This window comes from Saccostrea cucullata, unplaced genomic scaffold (assembly GCF_032062105.1).
Source record: "Saccostrea cucullata isolate Sc308-1 unplaced genomic scaffold, CSIRO_AGI_Scuc_v1 ctg15367, whole genome shotgun sequence".
Classification (NCBI taxonomy): Eukaryota; Metazoa; Mollusca; class Bivalvia; order Ostreida; family Ostreidae; genus Saccostrea; species Saccostrea cuccullata.
In genome coordinates, this window is record NW_026918529.1 from 1 (window position 1) to 14,239 (window position 14,239).

The following is a 14,239-nucleotide window of genomic DNA, read 5'->3' on the forward strand; positions in this document are numbered from 1 at the left end:
TAAATCAACTTAAAAGTATACAAATTTCTATTCAATATAATAATGCCAAAAATAAAAAAAACAATTTTTTAAACTTAAATTTAGTGTATCATATTTTAAGTAAACTTACTCTTGTTTTCATAGCTGCTCCAACAATGCCTGTGAAAAACAATGCATTGCCCTGCTTCAGATATGAAGCCGCCAGAATCCTGTCACTGTCAAGGAGCAGTCTTCCTTTTTCTATGGCCTTCACATCGCCTGTGCTTTGTTTGTCACCTATTGATATTGTTAAAGATAGTTCATAATACATGTATACCCAGGTATATAAATAAAGAAGCAATGACCAAACTTGTACTGCACCATGAAAAATTATATTAAGTTTAAAGTATACAGTTAAACAGTCAATTCGTAAAAACAAACCTGCTAATCTATGCACAAAATACATGTCGATTTGTTCGATACACATTTCTGGAATGTCTTTTCTATGATCATCCTGAAGCTGTTGGAATCCCCTTGTAGGCCAGTCTACATCTAATGGCTCAGGGATGAGAATTGGTTCATTCTTAAAATCTTTGTTTCGGTCATATGCCCTTAACCTACAGAAATATTAATTATAGCTTAGAATAATCTAACAAAATGACACCAAATATAATCATAGACCTACATATACTCACCCAACTGGTAGCAGGGCCCTATATACATTTATGGTTTTCTAAGTAAAAGTACATATAGGAACTATTATTATCTGTTGAGAAGTGGACAAGTCCAGTTGGCTGTACAATCAGAACTTTTAGCTACATAGCAAAGCTGGTCTTCCTTGTTATAACTAAGTGCAATTTTTCTGCACATATGATCCTGAGAAAAATGCTTATTTCAGAAATAATTAAGTATAACTAGACAAAGCTACTTCAGCTACGTAGCTAAAAATCTAGCGATTGTATCCAGTGCGTCGATTTACCCAAAAGGACCCAAAAGGACCCAAAAGAACCCAAAAGGACCCAAAAGGAACCCAAAAGGACCCAAAAGGAACCCAAAAGGACCCAAAAGGAAATTAAGAACAACCCAAAAGGACTTGAAATAAAGACAATAAATGGATATATAATGAACATTTTCATATTTTATTAAATCTAAAACTATTTTTTTTAGGGTAAAGTGTGTGGTTGGGGTGGAGGTGGGAGGTCCCCCACCACCCATAACCCCCCACCCATCCCCGATACCATATGCCTAAAACATGAATAAGATAAAACTTTTTTTCATTTATTAAATATCATATAGTAAGATATGGTTAAACAGAAGGAGAAGTAAATTAATACTTTGTTAATTTCAGCTAAAAGAAATCAAAGCATACCTGACCAGATTAAGTGTTTGATGTGCTATAAAAGTTGTATGTTATTGTTACAGTTGCAACAACATAAGTATGTTTTTGCCAACTTTTATGTAAAAATATAATATAATATTCGTAATTTACTTCAAATTATTAATTTTCAATGTTTTATGATATATTAATTAAAGTCCTTTTGGGTAAATCGACGCACCCGATTGTATCAGACCTGGTACATATAGGCTATAGAAAAAATACACCTTTACTTACTTTAGAATATATTCTGTAAGCACAGGTAAACAATACAAGTACAAATATACAAAGATACAGTAGGCAAAAGTTCTGTCGTGGCTGCACGGGCTGGCGGGAAGAGAGTCTCTGTTGATCTATATTTAGAATCGGGAAAGTCCTTAAGTAAGTCGTACGAAAGTTCATTCTTTACAACACTCCTCCCCGTTCCAATTTGAATGTTCTGTATTTGAGTTATTTAAATTTTCAATATTAATTTAATATACAAAATATTACTTTATAAACACACCTAATAACTACTATAATGGCCACAAATATTAAAACAATTATACAAACAATAAAAACTGATTTACTGTTAACATGGCCATATAATAATATAAAACATCATCACATCCAGCACCGATGAAGCAGAATACAGAGCACAGAATAACATCCAGCGCTGATAAAGAAGAACACAAAAGACATCATCACATCTGGAGCCGTTCGAGGAATTTGATGCAATGGAGACTGAATGTATCACTGTCAGCACACTTAATAGCGGCATGAAGGCATCTTTAAAATAAATATTAGATATCTTCAGCACACTAATAAAGCGGCATGCACTTGGTCACCAGTCTTTCCTGTTTTAACATCTGTAGAGCTTCCGTGCATTCATGACGGTTGTTCTCATCAGCTCTGGGGGGCGCATGTTCAAATGGACGGATAAATAAGCTGCTACTTCTCCCAAATAAGCTGGAGTACTCACGATGGCACCTCCTAAAGGAAAGTAGGGCGCATCGGTCTCCAGGAGCAACTTATTATGAGGGATAGCCTGTAACCCTTCCAGCTGTTCATGGTCAAAGGCTCTGACGGCAGCTGTCACTCCAAAGTACGTGTTTGGAAATTTCCGCAGCCAAGTCCTCACCACGTCAGCTCTTCCCATGAAGCAGTGTACATGGATTTTCTGTTCTGGGTCACAGATATCCTCCATTAACATGAGGCAACGACCATGAACATCTGAGGAATAAGTGTCTCCTCTTGGTCCTCTGAGGTGGAGAACAAGGGGCTGCTCGACTTTTGTTAACTTCAGAAGCCTAACAAACACTTCCTCTTGTCTACACCACTGGGAAGGAGCAATGGTTCTGTCTAGGCCGCATTCCCCCAATGCCACTACTTTAGGATGTTCTAGGAGTTGTTGCATCTTCATCGTTTTCTCTACGGTGAGGGTATCATAATGCTTAGGATGAACTCCAATTGCCACTTTCCAGGGACCTTGTAAGGTGAAGTTTACCTCTGGATAGGACTTGGGCTCACTATATACAATAATTCCCCCAACTACGTCTACCTTGATGGCTGGCTTATAGGAAACATCACTGGAGAAGCTGTATTGCAGTAACTCCTCTACAGTACGTCCTCCAGACCTCCCCCAGACTGCCCTAAGTGAACGGTCTAGGTGGAAATGGGCATCAAATACCTGAGGCAATGATGTGTTGGCCAGTACTGTAGATTCGTCTTGGTCCGAATCAGCCTCATCTACCAGGATAAATTCCTCCAAGTCTGACGGCAGTTCAGAATCCGACGCTTCCTCTACCATCTTATCTTCCTTGCTGGGGTCTTCTAACGGCTGGAAATGGTAAAACTGCTGCTGTTGATCAGGACTACAGCTATTCAGAATCACCATAATGCACCTCCAGAACAGCAACACAGCAGGAGAGTTGATGGGTCGCAAGGTGAAATGACTGGGCTCTGAAATCTGCAACAGCTTGCATGCCTCTATAAATACTTTATGATGCAAGGGATTTAGGTTGGCAGACTCCGGAATTAAACCCGACTGATTCACCCTGTGCACAGCATCCCATAATGAAGCTTCTTGTCCATAGGCCATATGAACCAACCATCTTAGTGCTTGGACAGCACCAGGCAAATGCTCCACACCAGTCGCGTCCTTAAACACAGCTGGCAGGTGCTTTGCTAGGGCATGTCTCCTCGCTCTCTTGTCCATGGATCCACATGATGACAGTATACAATATTCTGTTGTCTCGGGTAAAGTTGCCTTTGTCCGTGGACTGTCAACAGTTATGGTCAAGGATCGCTTATTTGAAGAAACTCCTATTTTCCTCTCTGTTGACTGTATATATGTTGTTTTCAAGGATGGCAACTTTACAACAGATGCAGGTCTTGTCTTAACAACTGATGTTGACTCTTTGCTGTAGGATTCCTCCAAGGTTTTTGGTTCTTTGAACTTGGGCTTTGGCTTGGTGGTAGACTTTACTTTTGTTTCCAGTTCTTTTTCTGTCTTTGAGGTTGTCTCCCCACTAGCTTCTGAAGTCCCAAGAACAGGCTCGGTTAAATCCAGCACTGAGTCATCAACAGCGTTCATCCGGACAACTTGCAGAGAAGGATCAGTAGTCAATCTGATGTCGCGCGAAGTTACGGCAGCATCAGATGGTTTGGTTGACCGATGAGGCTTCACCAGCTTCTGTCGGGTTAAGGAGGGTAAGTTTTCCTCAATCCACGAGTCCGGCAAATCGCATTGGCAGTTTAACCTCATCTCATGAATCCAGTGTTTGAACCCCAATGTCTTGGCAACCTTGTATTGGAGGACTGATCCTTTCTTCAAGTCATCATTACTCTGAGTCACTAGATTCATATATAAACTTTTAGGCTCCACCATGATGTGGTTATCACTAAGGCGGCGGACACAGTCCATTACACTCTCGTCTGGCTTTCTAAGAGCTTCAAACTTATTGGCCTTAGGTCGCTGTCTTGAGTTTCCTGCTTCTTTCCAGGCTCTCTTTGTTTCTTCTCTGTCAGACATGGCTAAAATAAAAACATAATTTACATATTATATACAATCAGGACAAAGATAAACATCAATTTGTTCGGCTTGTCCTGGGGTAACATTTACACAAGACCCATGATACCATTCTTTACACTCTTCACATTGTATCATAAAGTCTCCATTGTCAGGGCCACGGCATAGACAGAACAGACTTTTCTTACCTGTCATCTCTGTCGAGCACCTAACATCAGTAGAACTCATTTTTAATGTCTCAACCTGTTTCTGTAACCAGACTGGCAACTTTTTATCTTGGCACAATTTCATTCTGTCATGGTTGATTGTCTCTAATTTTTTACGCAACATTACCTTATACAAGTAATCTGTAATTTTCTTGACTACCAACCCTGGCCCCTTCCATTTGGGTCTTAACTTTGAGCATTTACCTTTTGGTGTTGATGTGTCCAAGATATATACAGCATCACCAACAGAATATGATCGTGTAAAAGTTTTCAGATCATAGTCACGCTTAGCAATAGCCTGACTACTTCGCAACTTTTCACGAGCCAATTCATGAGTGGCTTGTATATTCTGCACTAGATTTGTGACATATTGCTCGTAATCTTCTATGTCACTTGGTTCTGGACCCGGAAAAATCAAATCCAATGGGCTATTAACTTTTCGTCCAAGCATCAACATATTTGGCGTAAACCCTGTACTTCGATTGACAGAGGATCTTATGGCACTAGCCAGTTGTGGCAAGTACTCATCCCACTGTGTTGGAGATCTACTTGTAAAACATCTCAGAGCATCCATGAGGGTTCTATTAAAACGCTCTACTTGCCCATTTGCAGAAGGTCTAAAAGCTGTTGTTCTTGCCTTAAAAATCTGTAATCTGTCACAAAGTTGTTTGAACAGAGTACTCTCAAAGTTAGAACCTCTATCTGTAAAAATTTGGAAAGGAAATCCAAAACGACAGAAAAAGTGGTTGATTGCTGCCCTTGCCGTTTCCTCAGCTGATTGATTTGGTAGTGGCACACATTCTACCCATTTCGTAAACTGGTCCACCATCATCAATATGTAAACATTCTGCTTAGAAGTAAGCGGAAATGGTCCCATAAAATCTAAGTGTACACGTTCCATTGGTGCACTAGCATGGTATGATGTCAATTTCCACCTAGCTTTCCTGTTCGGTTTCTTGTTTCTGCTACAGGTAGAACAAGATACAACAAACTTTCTAACATCTGTTAACATATTGTACCAGTAAAACCTTTGTTTACATCTGTTATAGGTTCTATCTTGGCCTTGATGTCCAGATGAAGGTAAATCATGAGATAAACTCAATATTTCCTCTTTTAAGGCTATGGGTACCACTAAAAGTTTGGCTCAAGTATTCTCATCTCTTTTCCACAAAATATCCTCTTTACTTAAGAAGAACAATTCTTTGTTAGTCCAATAATGTTTTGTCGCTGGGCTACTGAGGAAAAGCTCGTCTTCGTTAGGCACTTCTTGTTTTGCAAGCCAATTGAGAATTAACTTGAGGTCCTTATCCTTATGCTGCGCTTCACCAACCTCTCTCCAAGTATATCCATTTAACCAACATGCGAGAGTAGGCATTGCTTTGACCTGTTGTACTTTTATTGACGTATTCGCTAATGGAACAGCATTATCGACAGAATCAATAAACTTGCCCCATTCTTGATGTTTCTTCCTGCAATAAGAACATCCTCCACATGGTAGTTCCTCTAGTTTTACAGCATGCCTGTATTCATGACAAGTGTCCAAGTCCTGTAGCCGGGACAAGAAATCAGCAGTATGGTGTTTACTCCCAGGACGATGATGTATAACCATCCAGTACTGACTTAATTCTTCTAACCATCTGGCCAGCTGCCCCATAGGATTCTTAAAGTTCATTAGCCATTGGAGGCTGCTATGGTCAGTACGCAGGTCGAAATTGCGTCCCAGTAGATAATGCCGGAAATGTCTGGTAAATCGCACAACTGCTAGAAGTTCTTTTCTTGTTGTACAATATCTACGCTGCTCTGGTGTTAATGAAAAACTACAATATGATATACATCTTTCTTCACCATTCTGTATTTGAAGTAACTCGGCCCCAATTGCAAATTCAGAAGCATCTGTATCTAAAATGAATCTGCCATTTTTCGTTGGTATGGTAAGTACAGGAGCACTACAGAGAGCTGATTTTAACATCTCAAAGGCATCCTGATGCTCTGGAGTCCAATGAAACTTGTTTTTTCCTGTAAGACTGTATAGTGGTCTAGAAATTTCTGCAAAATCTTTAATAAAATTCCTATGGTAGTTGGCAAATCCGCAAAAACGCTCTACATCTTTTGTACATTTAGGAACTTGCCATTTTTCCATAGTATTTAGAAAATGCGTGCTTATTTTCATACCATCTCGTCCTACAGTTCGGCCAAGATACTCCACTTCTGTCCTAAACAGGTCGCACTTCTTCGCCTTTAATTTGATTCCATATTCTCTAAACCTTTGGAGCACTTCAGCTAAATTTTGTAAGTGATCTTGGAAACTTTTCCCTAAAACCAATACATCGTCCAGAAAGGCCAGAACTATTTTCCAATTTAACCCTCTTAGAACTAAATTCATTACTCTTGAAAAGGTACTTGGCGCATTTGTTAACCCAAAACTCATGCGTTTAAACTGAAATAATCCATATTTGGTAGTGAATGCTGTTTTGCATTTGTCATCATCTTTTACCTTAATTTGCCAATAGCCCCAAGTGGCATCCAGTTTTGAAAACCACATGTTGCCTGTTAAGGTATCAATGCATTCTTCAATGAGAGGCAGAGGAAAGACATCTTTTTTTGTCACTTTGTTTAGTGCCCTGTAATCCACACACCATCTCACACTACCATCTCTTTTTCGCACCAGCACAGGAGAAGACGCCCATTCTGACATAGACGATTCTATTACATCAGCTTTCAGCATCTTCTCTAGATGTTTCTCTTCTTCTCCTTCAAAGGAAGTAGGTGTCCTTCGGAACTTCTGTTTAATTGGGTTTGCATCCCCTGTATCAATAGCATGTTCAATAGCTGTAAAATTGCCTAAGTCAAATTCGTGAGCAGAAAAAACATCAGCAAACTGTATCAATAGCTTTTTCAATTCACGTTGCTGCATTTCATTTAACTCTGAACAGGAACTTTGATACATGCCTTCTAGGTATTCCGGAAGTTCTTTATTTTCTGTAGTTTTTATCTGTGCTGTTTGAAAAGTATTTTTCTGGTCACTCACTCCAACTGGAAATATCTCATCTATCTCATAAACCATACCAACCTTCTGATTCCTAAACAGCGTTATTTTACTATCAGACAAGTTGACACATGACATCATAGGAACACTTGCACCCACGATACATACACGAGGAGCAAGTAATAATTTGACGTCAGGTTCTACAAGATAGCAAGCTGGTTCTAAGGGATGATCTGTACTACATTGTATCCTTAAGACAGACCTTGGTGGAATTACAGTACGTCTAGCAATTCTTACCTGAGTAATAGCTTGGACAGAGTTACCCTTATTTTCAATAAAAGGAATTCTTTGATCTTGTACACAAAATAAACTCTGTTTCATGTCAATTTCAACTTGGTACTTCGACATGAAATCCAATCCAATAAGCATGGCATCCTCAATAGGAGCAACATATACACTTTCATTGAATTGAAGTCCTTTCATTTCTACAGTTGTAGGTTCAATCAAATATCCTTCCATGGACATATCTCTTCCTGCAGCATGCAAGGTAATATTTTTCACCACGCCTGGTCTATCTGGTAATGAATTGTATACCTTGTCAGATATGATGGTAACTTCTGAAGCTGTATCTATAATTCCTTCAACAGCAATTCCATGTATAGTTACGGGAATCATAATTGATGAATTTGATTTCAGCTGTCGAATGATTAAGGGTGTTTCTGTGTACTGCAGGCCGTCTTCCCTATGGACCAGGTTAAGGCCTACTGGCCTGATCCCTTCTCGTTTAAAGTTGACGAAAAGGATACATGCTTAGCAGGTTTGTTTTCTGTATTCTTCTGTGGACAGTCTTTTGCAAAGTGTCCTAGACCATTGCAGTGGAAACATCTACCATTATTGGGTGATGGGGATCTACTTCTCACTGGTTTCTTTGATGAGACGTTTGTCGACTGTGGTTGTATTTTCTCTAGATGACGGAGTAATGTGAAAATGCCATCTTTGATATCACCCATGTGCTTTGAGAGTTCGTTCAGCTGGGTATCCACTTTCTGTTTTTCTTCATTACTAGAAGGTTTTAGTTGTTTTGATCTTCTTACTTTGACAGTAGACATCTCATCTTCACTTGAACTTGCATGGTCTGAAGAAATGTATATCTCACGTACCTCTTTTTTAGGCTTGTCATAGATGCTCTGGTGATTGAACTGGAAGCTTTTGATTTTATCTATAACTTGTTCTACGGAATCTAAATTTAGATTCACGACATACTGACCTGCTTCCTTATCAACACATCCATGACAAATTCTTTTCACAGCTTGTTGGTACATGTACTCTTCTGGTAACTCAGGGAATGCACGTATAGACAATCGCATTACTCTGTCTGCCCAGTCCTCTATAGATTCCTCAGGCTTCTGTTTAGAGTTTGCTAATTGTACTTGTGCTGTGTCTGGTAATGGTACTCCACCAAACCTTTTCTCCAACTTGTTAAGGATTTCTGGAAAACCAATAGCTTGATTTCTGGCTACAATCGAAGCATAAAATTCACTAGCTTTACCTTCGAGGCACCAACACAAATAATCCTTTGCGATTTCTGGTGTCCAGTTCTTTACTTGGTAATATCTCATGAATTTGTGCTTAAATCCTAACCAATTATCTTTTCCATCATACTTCAGTCCCTTGGGAGGGTTATCATCTACCTGACGATTCTGTCCTCCTCTGTTTCTCTGGGGTGCCACAGGTTGATTTACAACTGGAGCAGGTTGGTTAACCGCCAGTTGTTGACCTTGATTGATAGGTTGTTGAGTATTTATTTGAGGTTGCGTTTGCAATAACCGATTACCTGTTGGAGGCTGAGGATTTTTTCTTGAGTCTGTTGCACCATATTACCACAGTATTGTTGCCCTTGGTTACCCGGAGTTTGTTGTACCATGATCCCAAGGTTTGGTTGCATTTGATTACCTGGATTTTGTTGTACCATGCTCCCAAGGTTTGGTTGCATTTGATTACCTGGATTTTGTTGTACCACGCTCCCAAGGTTTGGTTGCATTTGATTACCTGGATTTTGTTGTACCATGCTCCCAAAGTTTGGTTGCATTTGATTACCTGGATTTTGTTGCCATGGGTAACCATAACCTTGAAACTGACTTACTTGTGGAATGCTTGGTGGGGGCACCGAAAACGGCATCCCACCAAATGGCATCCATTGATTAGCATATACTTGTGACACTGGAGGCATAGATGGAGAATACTGCTGATTCATTGCCTGATATGGTACATTAGGGTACTGAGATGGAAACATACCTTGCGGACTGTGTGGAGTTGCCATGGGTACGGTATACTGATATGGCATAATCCCACCTTGACTGGATTGAATCAATGTTGGTTGACCCGACCATAAAGATCCTTGAACAGGGTGACTTGGAATAGGCTGACCCTGCATGTACATGTGACCTTGCATGTTCTTGTCTGCATATGTATTCTGCATAGGTTGACCTAATAAAGGTTGACCTTGTGCTGAGGGAGTGGAGATTGTTTGGGTACTGATAGGTTGACCATGTAAAGGTTGACCTTGCACTGAGTGGGTCGACATTGGTTGTGCAAATATAGGTTGACCAGGTGTCATTTGAGTTGACATTGGTTGACACGACATAGTTTGACTGTATATTAATTGACCTTGCATAGGCTGCTGTGACATAGACAAGCCTTGCATACCTTGAGCTGGGATAGGCTGACCTATTTGAGTTGACATTGGTTGACATGACATAGTTTGACTATATATTGATTGACCTTGCATAGGCTGCTGTGACATAGACAAGCCTTGCATACCTTGAGCTGGAATAGGCTGACCTAATGAAGGATGACCTACTATTGACTGACCATGACCTGATGAAGGTTGACTTAACACAGGTAAATTAAATGTACTAGGTTGGCTTGTTACAAGGTGACCAATAGTTGGTTGACTTGACACAGGCTTACCTTTGTTTTTCAGGACAGCACCCTTTGACTTATCAACTTGAAGACCAATAAGCTGGGCTTGTTCAAGGTCAAGTGTTTCTAATTTTACCCCAGGTACAGGCTGAATGTCTTTCTTAACACCTAATTTTTCATTTGCTATTTCATTTTTTGCATTCAGCAAGTTTTCAACATTGTCAATAATTTGTTTTGTTTGTTCTGGTTGATGAACTGGTGAGGACTCAGTTTCAATTGTTTCATTCTCGACATCACCATCATCACTTTTTACCAAACTTGAATTCGGTTCAAAATCTATCATTTGTGACAATTCTTTGCTCTCTTTTACAAATTTAATGGTGACCAAATTTTCAGGTGTGATGTTACCATTAACAGCTCTGAAATACACAATGTTTTGAGCTGTTGCTTCACCCACTGATGGCAATGTTTTCAATTCTTCTACATTTGCATAATTAATTTTAACCTTTGTTGTTTTCTCACCATTTTCATTGCCAGTTGCCATTTTGAATACTCTAATTTCCACACAATTCCAAAATAATACTTTCCGGGGATTCCTGAAAGTCCTAGCACATACACTTTCTCAATTAATCAACAATATGTTATTGCCATAAATAACAATGACAAATTGTCGACTATAATTTTTCACGAGTGCAAGTTTATCGTGTGAAAAATGTAAACAATGCAAATTAATTCAAAATATACTGCTTATTTCGTTTTCAGCTGTTGTAGAACCTCTGAAGTAACAAGCAATTTTCACAATATTAAATCGTGAAACCTGCTCAAAATTCTACAGTGACTACGCACGAAATTTGAACTAACTCACAAGTTATCAGTCAACGAGCGTTTAGTTCTGTTACCGGCGACGCCAATATAGAAAAAATACACCTTTACTTACTTTAGAATATATTCTGTAAGCACAGGTAAACAATACAAGTACAAATATACAAAGATACAGTAAGCAAAAGTTCTGTCGTGGCTGCACGGGCTGGCGGGAAGAGAGTCTCTGTTGATCTATATTTAGAATCGGGAAAGTCCTTAAGTAAGTCGTACGAAAGTTCATTCTTTACAACAAGGCGTATCGATATCACGTCAATAATACATGTAAATATATATTAATATACATTGCAAAGAGACTCAAGAACGCTTAGTGTTACAAAAATAACAGTGCAAATCAGTCAAAACTTTATAACCAACATCACATAATACATCAATATACATACGTATTAGATTTAAGTCTAAAGAAAGATGTATAGCGTCGATGTTGAATGGTACCAAAGTCGCGTCGTCTGCCCAGCAATACATTTGAAGGATTTTGTTGAAACTTCTATGGAAAATAACTAAGCTATATATAAAAAAAATACGTACCTTTTAATTAAATCAGCCTTCCTTCCTCTTGTTGTTGCTTCTCTCTTTCTTAACTCTTCCTTCAGTTGGGGAACAGTTAGCTTTAGGTATGTTTCGCTTTCCATTTGTTTCTTTTAAGCGTCTCTGTGACGAAAAAGCGTTTAACGGATGCCCTATAGCGACGTAAAATTTAGAACCGATAACGGTCATCGGCGCACCCTATTGCTTATAAGGTTATTATAACTATCATACGTGTATGTAGAATTAAAGAAATGCTGTCTAAATGAACTATAATATCAGCATAAGTATGAATAGCCTGCCTCGGTTTGAAAACTGACCGTGATCAAAACATGCTCTTGAGTAGTCACATATTTTTCAAAAAAAATCTAATACAAAATCTAGAAAAATAACCTCATATTTTATTTTTAGAAACTTAGAATAGAAATCCAAGTTTATAACACTTTTTATACTTGATTATGTGATCTAGTTTGAGCCACTCAGTTAATAGAGAAAAATAATCAATATATTTATAGATATTAAGCATGAAATATGTTTCAAATTGTTCCATTTATTTGTAAAACGTATAAAAATTTGTGCATGGATTTTTAAACAAATCCTTAAATATTTTTTTTATTTTTTAGATGCATAATCAGAGCAACAAAAAACGTATACTAGCTAACAAAACTTTTAAAAATGGAAGCTCGATGAGGGAGATAAATATCACGACCTCGGTGAAAGTCAAACATTGTTCACAGTGCCGAGGTGAATTAGAATTCCACTGTAAAACATGTAAGCAAGATCTCTGCGCTTTTTGTAAGGAGAAACACCTTATTCAATTGGATTCTAAACACCATAACGTCACAATTTACAGTTTGAAGAAAGTATACATTAAGCACTAGAATCATGTGAAAATCATCCCAGCATGCCATTTAAAACATGGTGTCATTCGTGTGAATTTCTAATCTGTGTTAAATGTGAAGGTCACGAAGGACATGATTTTTCTCCTTTACAGACTGTCGATTTTGAATGGCATCAAATCTGATATCTGCATGTGTCAAACAAAAATAGCAATGTTTCAGAAGAATATGGCTACCAAAGGTCAGGTACTTAAAGACAAAGTGGATTTGAGTCTACAACACTTAGATGAACTAGTGCTAATTGTAACGGGGACCGTTACAGATGTTCCCCAAACGCTCCCCAACTCCCTTTTGGTGCCATATCCCCTGTAAGCTTCATTAAATAAGACAAACTCTATGCATTTGAGACTTTTACAATGTTTACCCAAAAGTGTACCAAGTTCATTCAAATTTTAGCATTGCACGCGTGCACGTGTGAATGCATGTGCGTAATGACCATATCATATTGTCAACACAATCTATATATTTTAATATACTAAATATTAAAGTATTTAATCCAAAAGTATTAAAAAATAAGCTCATTCAGGTGTATTTTTGATTTTACTCATTTCACGTGCACGCACGTGCAATCATGAGCATGGTGACCATACCTTCTTGTAGAAGTCCATTACATCTATGTTCTAACTGCACCCCATTTGGTTGAAGACCAAGGGAGTTCTAGCTATTTAAAGTTTCAGCCAATCAGATTGCAGCACTTGTACACGCACGTGTATGCATGTGCATGGTGACCATACCTTCTTGTAGAGGTCCACTATATCTATCTATGTTCCAAAGCCCATCCTCTTTGGTTGAAAATCAAGGGAGTTATAGCTATTTAAAGTTTAAGCCAATCAGATTGCAGCACACGTGCATGCACGTGTTTTCATGATAATTGCTATATATCATGTTGTAGGATATCCTATTCCATGGCTATGTTCAAAATTTCAAAGGATTTCATCAAAAAACAAGAAAGATATTGAGACTTTAGTTTCAGCCAATCAGAGCGAAGCGCACGTGCATGCGCATGGGCTTGTATTTTGACCATGTCATGTTGTCTGTGCTACTAATATATCCTTATATTATGAGTTTCAAAGCATTTCATCAAAAATGGGAAAAGTTACGCCTATATCAATTAAATCGGTCATTTCACGTGTTGCACGTGCACGCTCTTGAAGCACGTGCGCGCAAAATGACCTTCGTTCCGCAAATTACAAACATGCCTACTGACCCTAAAAAGGTTTTACCTAAGTCGGATGTGTATTTACAAATCACTCCCGGAAAAAAATACCCCCGGGAAAAAAAAAAATAATAATAATAACTAAAACTCTTGTTGCTACAGCAACAAAGAAGGTCTTCCGTTCTCCTCTATTTATCTGCATAAATGGGTTTTTTCTATGTTAAAAGGCATATAATATTTTAAATGATTTCAGGAAACAAACGGCAGGAGGTGTAACTTACCAAGATTCGATTTTGAGTTACTTTAGACAACTATGGTATTAA

At 38.5% G+C, this 14,239-nt stretch overlaps 2 protein-coding genes across 2 annotated transcripts; both read right to left on the reverse strand.

The window, feature by feature from the left end:
- Positions 1-88: 88 nt before the first annotated feature.
- On the reverse strand, positions 89-12,061 carry LOC134267501 (uncharacterized). Its single transcript, XM_062749703.1, has 3 exons — positions 11,865-12,061; positions 400-575; positions 89-255 (listed from the first exon to the last, which is right to left on the reverse strand). The coding sequence occupies exons 1-3, from the start codon at positions 11,966-11,968 to the stop codon at positions 89-91; spliced, it is 447 nt and encodes a 148-aa protein (XP_062605687.1). The 5' UTR covers positions 11,969-12,061.
- LOC134267492 (uncharacterized) lies at positions 2,175-4,143 on the reverse strand. The gene has a single exon (XM_062749693.1). It carries the CDS (start codon positions 4,077-4,079, stop codon positions 2,175-2,177), a length of 1,905 nt encoding a protein of 634 aa, XP_062605677.1. The 5' UTR covers positions 4,080-4,143.
- Positions 12,062-14,239: the final 2,178 nt, after the last annotated feature.